Below are 15,308 nucleotides of genomic sequence, written 5' to 3' on the forward strand. Positions count from 1 at the left end.
GAACAGCATCCTCAGCCTCAATACCCCAGACCCTGCTCCTCTGTGTCCACTGAGTAGGAAAGTGATTCACCTGCAGGAGGAAACCATCATGACCCATGTCCTGGTGGGATCCTGTAGAAAATGTTAGTGAGCAGAGTCCACACCAGACACTGTGCCAGCACTGATCCCCAAGACACAGAAGTCTGCATGAGGGATTCCTGCCTCCCGTGTCAGGATGCTGAGTGCTGTGTCCTAGTTTGGTTCCAGTGTCAGATTCCTGCCTAAGCCCCTCTGGGAGGCAGTAGGTGAAGTTCCGAGAACTGCCGTGTGGACACCTGGACAGAATTCCAAGCACCTGCCTTCACCCGACTCAGCTGAAGCTTTTGTAGCCATCTGGGAAGTGACCAGGAATTAGAAGATCACTGTCAGTCTCAGTCTCTTTCCCTTTTGGAAAAATATGTAAATACAAATATCAAAATAAGTGAAATAGTATCTATAACTTTTTAAAAAAATATAAAGGCAACATATAAAATGATATCTTGGGACCATCATGCATGTCCATATTAGATGCACAATGAGACATCCCATCCTTCCTGTTAGAATGAGTATTATCCTACAATCCAGAGCTGACAATCCATGTGGAGGAAGCTGGAGATAACTCTGGTGCCAGATTGGAGTCAGGTAAACAAGTAAAACTATTATGGAAAATCATCAAAACTGAAACAGAATTATCACAGGATCTTCAAACACGATTTCTGGGTAGAAGGCATATGAAATCCCAGGGAGGTGTCCAAGTGTACCGCAGTCAATGTGGCAAACACCTCTGCTCTTCCATGTTCAATTAATGCAGCGTCATTCACGAGAGTTCACACATACAATCCAGTGAAATATTCATGAAGAAAGAATCAACAATGGAACAAATGGACAAAATTATATTTAACAGGAAGTTTATATGGCAGTACAGATGAGGAAATTCTGTATTTTGGACAACTCAGATGATCCTGGAGAATAATGTCCAAGGATACTGTGTCAGGGTAAGTACACTCTGCTAACCATGCAGGACAAGAAGACAAATAATACGTGATGCTGGATACATGGGATAAAAGGATGAAGTCACAGAGGCAGGAAGTACGATGGTGAAGACCAATGTCTGAGCAAGGGAGGAGCAGAGGAGACGCTGGAGCAAGGTCAGAGTTTCAGTCCCACAGGATCCACACACTGAGGATCTACTGTACAGCATGGTCACAGCAGTGAAGGGAATATTGTGTCTACTGAATTCCAAAACAGGAGACAACTGACATTCTACCATGGAAACATGTGTTTTTCTGATGAGCATGTCAATAAGTCTGACTTCATAAAAACTCAATTTGATACATTTATTTATCAACACATATAATTGTACCTCATAGTCTATGTTTTGGTATTATATATCAAACACTTACGTAAAGGAAATGATTAAATGATCAAAAATGGGTTTCTGCATTTGTTGTTTGGTATTGGGAAATATTCTTTGGTTTCTTCTTCTTTTTTTTTCCTTGCTCCTTTCTCATTATACTATGACCCTAGATTAAGTGGACTGTCTGCTTTTGGTAAATCTCTAGAGGCTTGTGGTTGGTGTGGCCAGAGGGCTCTGTGCAGTTCTTCAGGGTTAAGGGTGTGCCAAAGGTGGCACACCCAGGTTTGGCATGGTATATCTTCTCTCTCTTTTATTCAGAAGGGAAGTAATTCTGCACAGATGAGCTATTCTCCTTGAAGGCAACCAGTGCCTGAGCACTAGCCCCAGTGGGTATAATATTTGTCCACTCTGTCCCAAGGACCACACAAAGGATCTGTGCAGCCCTCTGTGTAAGCTCAGATTCCCCTGCAATATCTCCCACTGTTTGGCCAAGGTTACTGAGTTTGTGGTGTCTCCCGAGAGTACTCACGTCTCAGGTACTCTGTGAGTTCCCTCACACACCCTCAGTTTTTTTTCTTTTTTCACAGTCCCAGTTCATAAGCTGCACACATTCACTAGGTCTTAACCTCCTGGTATTTCTCCCCACCAGAGTCATGTTTTTCTGCTTGGCTGAGGGTGGGCACAGCCCTGAGCTGGTGCAGCTGCTATGTATGTCCAAATGGCATCTGCTCTTTGTCTTGCTTGCCTTTGTAAGGCGAGTGGAGAGAGAGAATCGTGTCTGTACTGGTCCATTTTATTTTTTCTCTCTCCTCTAGTTAGCATGGTGAACATTCCCCCATGGGGCTTCAAACCTCGTTCCCTCTAAGCTCTTCCTGCTGCTTTCCCGCCAGTGTCTTGGGCTACTGCAGTTTCACCTCACCTCCCTTTCCAGCGCTGGTGCGTAGACTCAGCACTGGGGTCCTGAGCCATGGGCGCTCGTGCCCTCCATGTAGTTCCATTGTGTCCCACTAGTTCCAGAAGAGTTTCCTTTGCAGGTTTTTCCCTAACTCTTCCCTGAGACTACAGTATCTCCACTTTTATTAAACTATCTTTTCCTGGAATATCAGTGTGCTCCCTGCTTATTCCACCAACTTGGAGCAGTCTAAATTTATTTTTTAAGGAATAAAAATTCAATGAGTACAGGTATTATTTAAAAAACACATATGTAGGGCCGGCGCCGCGGCTCACTAGGCTAATCCTCTGCCTAGCGGCGCCGGCACACCGGGTTCTAGTCCCGGTTGGGGCGCCAGATTCTGTCCCGGTTGCACCTCTTCCAGGCCAGCTCTCTGCTGTGGCCAGGGAGTGCAGTGGAGGATGGCCCAGGTGCTTGGGCCCTGCACCCCATGGGAGACAGGAAAAGCACCTGGCTCCTGGCTCCTGCCATTGGATCAGTGCGGTGCGCCGGCCGCAGCGTGCTGGCCGCGGCGGCCATTGGAGGGTGAACCAACGGCAAAGGAAGACCTTTCTCTCTGTCTCTCTCTTTCATTGTCCACTCTGCCTGTTAAAAAAAAAACACATATGTAAAGATTAACAAAAGTGCTCAATTGAAGATCAGTTCTCTGAATACTGGCATTGTGTTTGCCAATGTTTTATTGAGATGATAAATTAGGCCATTGCACTCAAAATATGGCAGCTGGAACTGAGGAGTATGAAGCTGCATCAATGTTCCCACCTTGGTGACGAGGCCTCATAACTGACCCATCATCCACTGTCCTCCAGGGTGTACTATCAGTTACAAGTGTGGGGAGGAGTGTAATGGGCTCTGTCCAGGACTCTGATATGCAGCCTGCGTGTCTCCTCTCTAATACTGATGGAAGTCTCCAAATGAATTTATGACCCCAGTCAGCATAGACAGGGAGTGAAGAGCAGGGACTCTGGACACATGGTCTCTGGGACTGGCTCTTCCTGCAGCTGTGATTCAGCCTCAGGACACTGGTCATCATGCTGGAGCCACAGACACAGCTCCCCGTGATGTGGACTCCAGCCCCAGAGTGCACAGCCACTGTGTGTCCCACTTTCTACTCTCCCTGAACCACAGCAGGTGCAGGGGGTCCCACGACACTGGAGCAGAAGCAGATCAGCTGGAAGTGCACACCCAACACTTTCCATTCAGTGATGACCTTGACTGTTAATGTCCAGTGCATTTCCCTCCTGAGATCAGGCAGTGAGCCCCCCAGGAGGGTCCCAGGACCTAGAGGATGAGGAAGTCCCTGTAGGCTTCCCAGGTGCCTGCAGAAGCTCAGCCTGAGACACAGCTGAGCTGCAAGTACATTCCTGAGTGCTGTGACGTTCACACAGGGACCACAGACTGTTTCAGGATTAACAGGAAATGGAGGTCGGGTATAAAGTCTGTAGAAAGTGAGTGTGGATCATCCACAGATTAAAAAAAAATTATGTGGCCAGCACCATGGCTCAATAGGCTAATGCTCCACCTGCTGTGCTGGCACCCCAGGTTCTAGTCCCGGTTGGGGAGCCAGATTCTAAATATCTATCAACTGAAGACTGGATAAAGGACTTGTGGCATATGTACATTGTGGAATACTACACAGCAGTAAAAAGGGATGAAATCTGGTCCTTTGCAACAAAATGGAGTAAGCTGGAAAACCTCATACTTAGTGAAATAACCCTGTGCCAAACAGACAAACACCACATGTTCTCCCTGATTTGGGAGAATTAATAGCTCAGCTAAAATGAAAGCTATAGAAGCCAAATTGTCACTTTTAGAGTCAATGTCTTCAAGAATCCTTGACCTGATTGTCAAGGGACAGTTTACCATTGTTACCTTTTACTGTGTATATCCTTTGTTGCTGCTCGTCACGGGGCAGCAGGTCTGATAGAGCTCCTCAGGGCCAGCCTGGGGAGCTCAGGGGCCAAACGGGATAATGAGTGTCAGCGGTAAAGGAACCACACCAAGCCGGGAGGTCAGTCAATGCCCAGGGCACAGCCAGGTTCTCTACTGTATTGGGATGGGAAGAGCTTTTATAGACACAGAAAGGGGGCTGTCCAGGGCACAAAGGAACTGAGCCAACCAGCTGAAAGGTAAGGCAGGACACGAGCTGGACACGCCCTCAAGGGCCTATCACAACCGAGGACACATACTGTCCATGAATACAGAAGTCTCCTGTCAGGCTAAGTACCTCCCCCAGGGGCCATCTTGGATTGTTGGAAACGCTGAGTCACTGAAATGCGGAAGTGGGGCAAACTCGAGCAAAGGCTTAGAGGCCTTGTGGAGTGAAGGCTTAGCAACTTTGTTTCCTTTATGGTTGGAGCCCCCCCCGCACTTTTTGTTTTGATTTGTTGTTTTTTTCCCTGTTTTCTTTCTTTCTCTCTCATTTCTCTACTTCATACTATATGCTGAACTCTCAATGTTACACAGAGTTAATTATATGTATTTTAAGGCAATTGGAAAAAGATCCCAGTTAATGAGAGAGGGAATAAGAGATGGAGGAGGGAGTCTAAAACTGAAAAGCAGTGTAGTTCTGCATACAGGCATATAGACGTAGCTCTCAGGGTACAGCCCAAGAACTAATCATGGGGCTCCAAACTCACAAGAACCGGTGGTATAAACACCATCTTCCAGCTACAATGATCATATGAAATGTTAAAGGCAACAGATCAGTCTAAGTTTAAAAAGGCTCATACAAATATCATCAAGTACCCAGTAAAAATAATAGAATTAAAAAGGAAGGAGGACCAACATGAGAAGCAGTCCACACGGCAGACTCCTAGAATGACTTAAACAGTAAATAACACTCTGACCTCAGAATTAACCCACAAGGCTTCCTGGTCGGGCAGAAAGGCCTGTGAGAACATTTCAGGCATGGAAAGACAAGACTCTGTGATAAAAAATATCCTACACTCAGGATCCCTGTGAGACCTCAGAGGAAAGAAATGGTCATCAAGAAGGAGACACTCTTCTCTGAAGGGAGAAGAGAACATGCACTTTGTGTATGGCTGTGTCCAAATACTAACGGAGTCTATGGTCACAAAAGGCTTCCACAGCCTAGGCAGCCCATGCCAAGAACCTTGGATGATCACTGATGTCATACAAACTGTGTGTATTGTTAAAGGAACAACAGTAGTCACTGTGCACTTGCTTCCCAGGAAGGGCCTCTGTCCCTATTGAATTGTAACATGAGAATTGACTGAAAATTCTTTCCCCAGACTGTACTCTATATGTTATCTGTGGGCTCGGGGGCAAATTGTTGAAGTCTATGATTAACATAGAGTTGGTCCTCTGTATACTAAGTCATACCAAAAATGATCTATAATGAGGAAGGAGAAGGGAGAGGGAATGGGAGGTGGGACGGGGTCAGGGTGGGAGGGTGGTATGGGTGAAAGAAACGCTATATTCCTAAAAGAAGTATCTATGTAAAAATATCTTCCTTAAATAAAAAAAGATTAAAGAGAAAATGGAGATGGGGTATAAAGTCTGTAGAAAGTGAATGCAGAACACCCACAGTTTAAAATAAGATGGTTGGTTCAATTCAACACACTGGCTACTTTGCCAGGAGGAGTGGGATGACTTATATAATTGAGGGAACAAATCAAGACTCTGGATCGGCTCTCTCTGTGTTTGAAGGGAAAACGAAAATTGTCCTAAATTCGGCAGTGTCCTGAGAATGCTGTCCTGAGTCAGACTGGACAACACTCACGGGCTCTCCCCTGATAGTCCCACATCTCTGACCCAGGTGACCACTGTTATCATTCATAAACCTGAATTGGTCCATTTAGGATTTTTCCTGTCACATCAAACTTCTCTACGTCAGTGAAATCAGTGGCAGGGACAGAATCATAAAATAGAATTCTTCCCTCAAAACTGTTTCCCTGACAGGAAACCAGGTCTTATCTCCCTCTACACCTGTGCATGACCAGAATCTAGGCTCGGTGCATCCTGTTCGCCCCCTGGTGGATGCACGCGCCCCTGCAGGGAGGTTTGTGTCTGGGCTCAGCCTGAAGGCCCCTCACTGTGTCTCTCACACAGAAATAGGTGGCCGTGTCCGCGGCTGTCAGACTGTTCAGTTGCAGATACAGCGTGTTCTGGGCGTTGTCTCTGGAGATGGTGAATCGGCCATTCACCCAGCTCGCGTAGTATGTGCTACCAAAAACAGGATCAATGTACCCGATCCACTCCAGCCCCTTCCCTGGAGCCTGGCAGACCCAGCTCACTCCATAGCTACTGAAGTCGAATCCAGAGGCTTTGCAGGAGAGTTTCAGGGATCCCCCAGGCTGGACCAGGCCTCCCCCGGACTCCTTCAGCTGCTCCTGACACTGGACACCTGCAAACACAGACGGCCTGGTCAGGACACTGTCACTCACACTCTCTGTGTCTCTCACTCACGTCCTCTCCCAGACCCAGTGCCCCGCGTTCTCCATCATTACCTTTGAGCACAGCGACCAGGAGAAGCCAGCGCAGCCCAGTCTCCATGGTGAGTGTCTGTGTTGAGTGCGCTCACTGAGTGGACACCTGGGAGTGCTGGGGCTGGAGCTCCTGTGCCAGAGCTGCAGGGTGAGGGCTGGGCTGGTTTTCATGGGCAGGGGGAGGCCCTATTTGCATGTGCTGCCCCCATATAGCAGGCATGGGGTCAGATGCCTCAGACAGGACAGGGCTCAGGGCAGATGTGGTGTCCTGGGTGTGTAGGGTGATGGCTATGATAGGATTCAGATCAGATGAATTTTTATGTTCTCATTTTGTTTTAACAGTTGAAGACAATGACTTCATTTCATTCTAATATGTGTGTACCCTTAATATCTAGTGTTAGCAATACCATCTCCTTCATTGTAAAGTAACCATTGATTCATTATGAACTATACTAATGACATTGGAACAGTGACAAAGAGAGAATGGGTGAGAGAAACAGAAATGTAGAGATGGACAGTGAGTTGACAATGGGAGATTTCTGCCTTTGGATTGACAGCTCCAAACAACCCAAATGCCTACAACATCTAGGAGTTAGTTTTCCTAAACCCTAGAGCAACAAACTGGGTCTGTGTTTCCTACGGAGGTGGTAGGGACTCTTTCGCTTGTAGCGTCAAGTACAGTTTCCCATGATGCTTTATCATCAAATGGTGGGAAGCCGTGTGGCTGTGCTGAAGCAGCACTCTGATGGGAGCAGGTGTGTCTGTGGTGGGGACTTAGCCAATTGTGTCCTAATTCCTGTCGTCCACTTTTAAACTGATGAAAGACTGCCAGTAGATTCATTTAAGGTTAATTATTTTTGCTTTCGTTTTTTCTTAAAAAATGTGGTTCTATACCAAGTGATTTTTCTCATTTTTATAAAGATTTATTTAATTTCTTTGAAGTCAAAGTTACACAGAGAAAGAAGGAGAGGCAGTCAGAGAGAAAGAGAGAAGTCCTCCATCCATTGGCTCCCTCTCCAATTGGTAACAATGGTCAGAGCTGCACCCATCCAAATCTAGGAGCAAGGAGCCTCCTCTGGGTTTCCCACAGGATTATGGGAGCTGAAGATGTCAGCCATCTTCTACTGCCTACCCAGGCCACAGCAGAGAGCTGGATTGGAAGTGGAACAGCCAGGACTCCAACTGGCGTCCATATGGGATGCCAGCACTGAAGGCAGAGTCTTTACCCACTACACCACAGCACCAGCCCTGATGATCTTAATTATATGTGGAATCCGCATTTGTGAGCTCACAGAGGCAGGAAGTACAATGCAGATACTGAGTCTGGGAGTAGAGAAGAAAAGGGACCACATTCCTGCAAGCACAGAGAATTTTTCTGTGACCAGAAAGGCATGTGGAGAGATCTACTGCACAGCACGGGGACAATAGTTATGAAGCTTTATTGTGTTCTTTCCAGTTCCTGCAGGAGTAGGCATTTGTCATTCGATCACAAAGAATGGTGGTGTTGCTAGGGAAGGACTTGTGAGTTCGTCTGACTCTAGAATTCCTGATGAAATAAATCCACATCAACACCTTTCCTTATACCTCACATACAGATTCAGTTAATTTTTATCAATTTAACATTTATGAAATTATTTTGAAGGGACAATTCTCTGTTGACTTGTCTTGCATCTGCATGTGGTTTTATTCTAAGAAAAAAATTACGTGGTGTTGCAATCATTCCTGGTACTAATGCAGTCACGAGGGCTGTGAGTTCATCGACACGTGAGAGGTTATCTGTCGTGTTCGGCTGGCACAACTGCCCCACCACTGCCCTCTGAAATTCCTCCCCTCCCATGCATGAAGCTGAGTCATTTTAGAAGAGCCCCTGTCTTCACTCAGATCAAGTCCATGGAAACCTCTCTCTGTGCTATTTACTTTAGCCTCCAATCTCCCTGTGTCCAACTGGTTTCACAAGCCGTTTCTTCACGGACACACCAAGGCCCACCTGCCAACTCCTTGAAAACACAGTCATCAGAATGCCCCAGTCCTGCTGCCCAGAACAGGACCTCCCTCTTCTCAACATGGTGCAGTCCTGCCATTTGTCACCCTGGGGACCCAGCGTCTTATACAACTGACAGCCCCTCAGCACCTGGTGGGAGACTCTGTCATGGTGTTTACACAAATGGAATATGTTCTGTCAGTTATAATTTGAGTGAATTCTCTTGGTAGGGTAATTTCTTGTGACTGAAGATATCTGACAAATTAAATTTCACATTTTCTAGTACTGTAGATATGAGGTGTTCTCACAGAACAATGGAATTCACTGTGTCAGATGGTGGATCGTGTCAACGATTTCTCTAGGCGAATGCATGAAAACTGTCCCCAGCTATATAGAAACAATTTCTGTTTGTCAATCTTCTCTCATAAAAGGCAGATAAAGGACAACAGTGTTAATTTAGTAGGAATTTTTGTGTCTCTGGATTTAGATGGGAGTCACTCAGAACACACATTGCTGCATGAGGTGAGTGACTGGCTGCAGTTTCTGTAAGACTGTTCATGGCAGATCAATTGCAGTTTAGCAGAAAATATCCTGTAATACACAGGGGATCGCTGCACTGGGCATTTCTGGCTGCAGGAACTTGGTTTGCCCTGGATGAGTATGAACTTTACAGAATACGAGTTATTTTCTCTTGGTAAGGATGAAGTACTGATGAGGACAGCCAGGGGGAGCCAGGGAGGGAGGAGCGGGGATTCTGATCAAATGGTCTGGGGCTGGCTCATCACACAGCACTGATTCAGCTCACCAGGTGGGTCAGTGTGTGGCAGCCCCTGGCAGCCAGATCCCAGGGATGGGGACTCTGGCCCCGGAGTCAGGGCCCTGGACTGTCCCCCGCTGCTCACCCTGAAACACCGCAGTGTAGGCGATTCCACCACACTGGAGCAGAAACAGAACATGTAAGCCCACACCACACACTTTCAAAACAGATTATTCCTTGAATACAAATGTCCACCTGTGCTTCCCATGGGTGCATGCAATGAGGTCATCTGAAATGTTTCAGGAAACAGTGAATGCGGAATTTCATGGTGTCGGGGAAACTTGAATGCACCTGAAAATAATTCATCATGCTGTCATCTCACACCAGTATACCAAAGAGAGTGAACAGGATGAAACTCTTAAAGGCAAGACATGAGACTGTAAAGTTCTAGAGGAAAACACAGGACAAAAGCAAGTTCCCATTGGCTTGGGCAATGATATTTTGATAATCTCCAAAGTACAGGCAACCAAGAAACAAGAGAAAGGATAATGGATCCAACTACATCCTGGTTTTGTGATGAGCGTGTCAATAAGCCTGACTTCATAATTTAACTCAGAATACATTTTCAACACATATCATTGCAGCTCATATGTCTATCTCAAATTATTATATATAAAGCATTCATTAAAACTAATTGGCAACAATGGCCAATCATGAAGATTCAGATCTCTGAAGACTGCTGTTGCACTTTCCAGTGTTTTATGGAGATGATAAATAAAGGCAGTGTACTCAAGGCTTGGCAGCTGGAACCCAGGAGCTTGGAACTGCATCAGTGTTCCCACCTTGGTGATGGGGCCTCATAACTGACCCATCATCCACTGTCTTCCAGGGTGCATTGTCATTTACAAGTATGGAAAAGTGTGAAAATGGGCTCCATCCAGCACTCTGATATGCAGCATGGTTGTCTCCCTCTCTAATACTGATGAAAGACTCCAAATGGATTGATGACGCCAGTCAGCATAGACATGGAGTGAAGAGCAGGGACTCTGGACAAAGGGTCTCTGGGACTGGCTCTTCCTGCAGCTGTGATTCAGCCTCAGGACACTGGTCATCATGCTGGAGCCACAGACACAGCTCCCCCTGATGTGGACTGCAGCCCCAGAGTGCACAGCCACTGTGTGTCCCACTTTCTGCTCTCGCTGAATCACAGCAGGTGCAGGGGGTCCCACGACACTGGAGTAGAATCAGATCAGCTGTAAGTGCACACCCAACACTTTCCATTCAGTGATGACCTTGACTGCTGATGTCCAGCGCATTTCCCTCCTGAGTTCAGGCAGGGAGCCCCCAGGAGGGTCCCAGGACCTAGAGGATGAGGAAGTCCCTGTAGGCTTCCCAGGTGCCTGCAGAAGCCCAGCCTGAGACACAGCTGAGTGGCAAGTACATTCCTGAGTGCTGTGATGTTCACACAGGGACCACAGACTGTACCAGGATTAAAGGGGAAATGGACATCGGGTATATAGTGTATGAAAAGTGAGTGTGGATCATCCACAGTTTAAAATAAAAGGTTGGTTCAGTTCAGCACACTCGCGCGTTTTGACAAGAGAGAGATGACTGAAGTAGTTGAGGTTTAACAGATCAAGGACCCTGCCTCAGCTGCCCCTGGTTCTAAAGGGAAAACTAAAACTGTCCTAAAGTCAGCAGTGCCCTGAGGGCGCTGTCCTGAGTCAGGTTGGAAAAGACTCAAAGGGATCTCAGAGTCCCACATCTCTGATCCTGGTGAGCACAGTCGCTGTCCATGAACCAAATTTGTTCATTTAGGACTCCTTCTTTCACAGCGAACTTTCTCTCCGTCAGTGAAGTTGGCAGGGACAGAATCATAAAAGTAGAAATCTTCCCTCAAAACTCTTACAGGAGAGGAAACCCCAATTCCTTGACAGGAAACCAGGGCTTCATCTCCCTCTGCACCTGTGCATGACCAGAATCTGCGCTCGGTTCATCTTGTGCGCCCCCTAGTGGTACCACGCGCCCCTGCAGGGAGGTTTGTGTCTGGGCTCAGCCTGAGGGCCCCTCATGTGTCTCTGGCACAGAAATAGAGGGTCGTGTCCGTGGTTGTTAGACTTTATTTACAGATACAGCGTGCTCTCCGCATTGTCTCTGGAGACGATGAATCTGCCATTCACGGAGTTCGCATAGTATGTGCTACCACCATTATAACTATTAGCTGCGATCCACTCCAGCCCCTTCCCTGGAGCCTGGTGGACCCAGTCCATTGCATGGTTAGAGTGTGAATCCAGAGGCTTTGCAGGAGACTACTAACAGAAACAAACTGCCAACTACAGGGCTCACAGCACGTGCAACAAATAATGGAGAAAAATATACTCCACTACTACATGCCATTTATGAAAAATCACTGGTGCATTTATACACTGAGAACAAATTTGCAGAAAATGGAGACAACATCACAGTGGTTTAGCATGTGAATCTTCCGCCTGTGATGCCTACATCCCATACTGCTGTCGGTTCTTATTCCAGCTGCACTTCCAACCATCTCTTGTTGATGCACTGGGAAAGCAGACAAGCATGGTCCAAGTGATTGGGCCTCTGCACCCATGTGGGGACTGGGAAGAAACTCCTGGCTCTAGGTGTCAATGTCATTTGGGGGAGTGAACCAGCAGATGGAGAACTTATCTCTGGGTTTTTCCCTCTCTCTGTGTAACGCTGACTTTCAATAAATAAATAAATCTTTTTGAAAAGATTGCATATGTAATATCAACAAATTTTTAAAGTCCTGGAGAAAATTTATCAACAGGCTGAATGATGTCCACATAACAATATTATTGTTTTTCAATTTTGAATTTATTTTTTATTTTTTAAAATTTATTTTTAAGGTATAAAAATGTCATAGTACAACTTTAGGAATATAGATATTCTCCCCAGCATTTCTGCCCTCCCACTTACATTCCCACCACCTTTCTCATCCCTCTCCACTTGTCAGTTCAGTTTTCCAATAAGACTCACTTTAAGTTGGTACACAGATTCAAGATCAAGATCCATCATCAAGATTCACTTGAGTTGCTACACAGAAAACCAGCTGTATACTTTGTAAAGATTTAAACACGCACACACACACACACACAACAAAAACTGTTTGAGAACTGGTTTTACAGTTAACTCTCATAATAGAACTCATTGAGGACAGAGGTGCTGCATGGGGAGTTAGTGCACAGTGAGACCTGTTGTTATCTAACAATTAACACTCTTACATATGATCTCAGTGACCACCTGAGACTCTTGACATGAGCTGCTTAGGCTAAGGAAGCCTTTTGAGTCCACAAACTCTGATAGTATTTGGACAAGGCCATGAGCAAAGTGGAAGTTCTCTCCTCCCTTTAGAGAAAAGTACCTCCTTCTTTGAGGCCACTTCTACTGCCTGAGGTCTCAGTCACAGAGATCCTTTAGGCAGAACATTTTTGCCACAGTGTCTTGGATTTCATGCCTGAACTGTTCTCATGGGCTTTTCAGCCAGACCAGAAAGACTGAAGGGCTGATTATCAGGTCAGAGTGTTACTTAAAGCGGTTATCATTCTATGAGTCTGCTGTGTAGACTTCTGCTCATGTTGGAACATTCTCTCCTTTTTAATGCTATCTCTTCTTATTACCAGGCACTTGATCCTATTTATATGATCACCTTAACACTTAATCCTATCTATGTGTTCACCTTACACTTAATGTGATCACTTTAATTAAGCTTCATGGGACTTGGAGTCCCACAACAAATTTTTAAATTGTGTGTTTAGAAGTAAGTCCATAGGAATGTATGCACTTTACAGTTACAAAATTCCTTCTCCTGCTCTTACTCCCATTCCTATTTTTTACTGAGATCAATTTTCAATTGACTTTATGTGCATACGATGGACTGAATGTTAAGACTTCAACAAATAGTAGGAAGAAAAACAAACAAACAAACAAAAAATACAAAGAAAAAACTGTCCCTCAACAGTCAAGACAAGGGCAGCTCAAGTCATCCTTCTTGAAGTGTCAATTTTGCTTCCCTAGATTTCCTTTTGGGTGCTCTATTAGGTTTCACCTATCAGGAAGAACATGTGGTATTTGTCCCCGGGGTACTGGCCTTTTTCACAAAGTATGATCTTTTCCAGATTCATCCATTGTGTTGAATAACCAGATTTTATTGTTTTTACCACTGTGTAGTATTCCATAGTGTACACATCCCATAATTTCTTTATCCAGTCTTTGGTTGATGGGCATTTAGGTTGAATCCATGTCTTAGCTATTGTGAATTGAGCTGCAATAAACATGGAGGTACAGGGACCTCTTGTGTGTAGTGAATTCATTTCCCTTGGGTAAGTTCCCAGGAGGGGGATTCCTGGGTCATATAAGGTAGGACTATATTCAGATTTTTGAGATATCTCCATAGTGTCTTCCATAGTGGCTTTACCAGTTTGCATTCCCACCAACAGTGGATTCAGGCACCTTTCCCCACAACCTCGCCAGCATTTGATGTTTGTTGATTTCCATATGAAGCCATTCTAGCTGGGGTGATGTGAAACCTCCTTGTGGTTTGATTTGCATTTCTCTGACAGCTAGTGATGCTGAACATTTTTTCATGTGTCTGTGTTGGCCATTTGGACTTCCTCTTTTGAAAAATGTGTAAGTCCTTGGCCCATCTCTTAACTGGGTTGTTTGTTTTGTTTTTGGAATTTCTTCATCTCTTTGTAAATTCTGGTTATTAATCCATATCCGTTGCATAGCTTGCAAATAATTTTGCACATGCTGTCAGATGCTTCTTCACTTGCCTGAATGTTTCTTTTGCCACACAGAGACTTCCCAATTTGATCTAATCCCATTTATTAATTTTGGCTTTGACTTCCTATGTCTCTGAGGTCTTTTCCAAGAACTCTTTACCTGTGCCAGTGTCTTGAGGGTTTCCCTAATGTTCTCTAATAATTGGGTGGTGTGGGATCGTAGGTTTTTGTCTTTAATCCTTGTTGAGTGGATTTTTGTGTGAGGTGTAAGATAGGGGTCTTGCTTCCTACTTCTGTAATACATAATAATTAAAAAGTGAAAAGGAATCTGAAGATTACCTGTACATTTTAATGACCTTTTTTTTTTGTGGTATGAAGAAATGATCTTGTTAAAATAGCCAAGCTACCATGTGATTCACAGATTCAATGCATTTCATGTCAAACACCCTGTATTCTTCACAGGAAGAGGAAGAAAATTCTGGAATTCACATGAAAAAATCAGGGTAATGATGACTGAACAGTGTTGAGAATAATAGCAAAGCAGGAGGCTTCATCCTAGATGAGCTGTAATCAAGCCTGGTGCTGGGATAACATAGACACCCACAGCTGTGGAGCACAACAGAAGCCTAGAAATAAAAAAAACACATTCTCAGAAAACTGATTGCATGCATGGTGCCACACACAGAATGGGGGATGGGTATTCTGTCATACATGGGGTTGGGGAAACTTGAATGCACTTGAAAATAATTCAATTATGTGGTCATCTCACACCAGATACAGAAACAGAGTGAACTTGAGGAATGCCTTACAGGCAAGAGCCGAGACTGTAAAGTCCTAGAAGAAAACACTGGACAAAAGCGAGCTGACATTGGTTTGGGCAGTGATATTTTGATAATCTCCAAAGCATAGGCAACCAAGCAAAAATAGGCAAAAGATAATGGATCCAACCACAGAGCTTCTGTGTAACAAAGAGAGTGATTGAAGAACCAGGAGTCACTGCAGATGGGGAGAAAGTATTTTCCTATCACACCC

At 45.2% G+C, this 15,308-nt stretch overlaps 1 pseudogene and 1 gene segment (V, D, J or C); both read right to left on the reverse strand.

Annotated features, from left to right (window-relative positions):
- The window catches only part of LOC149120240 (Ig heavy chain V-A1 region BS-5 pseudogene), a 198,278-nt pseudogene that overhangs the window by 24,549 nt on the left and 158,421 nt on the right, over positions 1 to 15,308 (reverse strand).
- Positions 4,200 to 6,854, reverse strand: LOC149120241 (immunoglobulin heavy variable 3-23-like). The segment is given in 3 exon segments: positions 4,200 to 4,268; positions 6,383 to 6,693; positions 6,797 to 6,854. Coding segments are annotated over 3 exon segments (426 nt in total).

This window comes from Oryctolagus cuniculus, chromosome 20, assembly GCF_051225735.1.
Source record: "Oryctolagus cuniculus isolate XC-2025 breed Fujian yellow rabbit chromosome 20, ASM5122573v1, whole genome shotgun sequence".
Taxonomy (NCBI): domain Eukaryota; kingdom Metazoa; phylum Chordata; class Mammalia; order Lagomorpha; family Leporidae; genus Oryctolagus; species Oryctolagus cuniculus.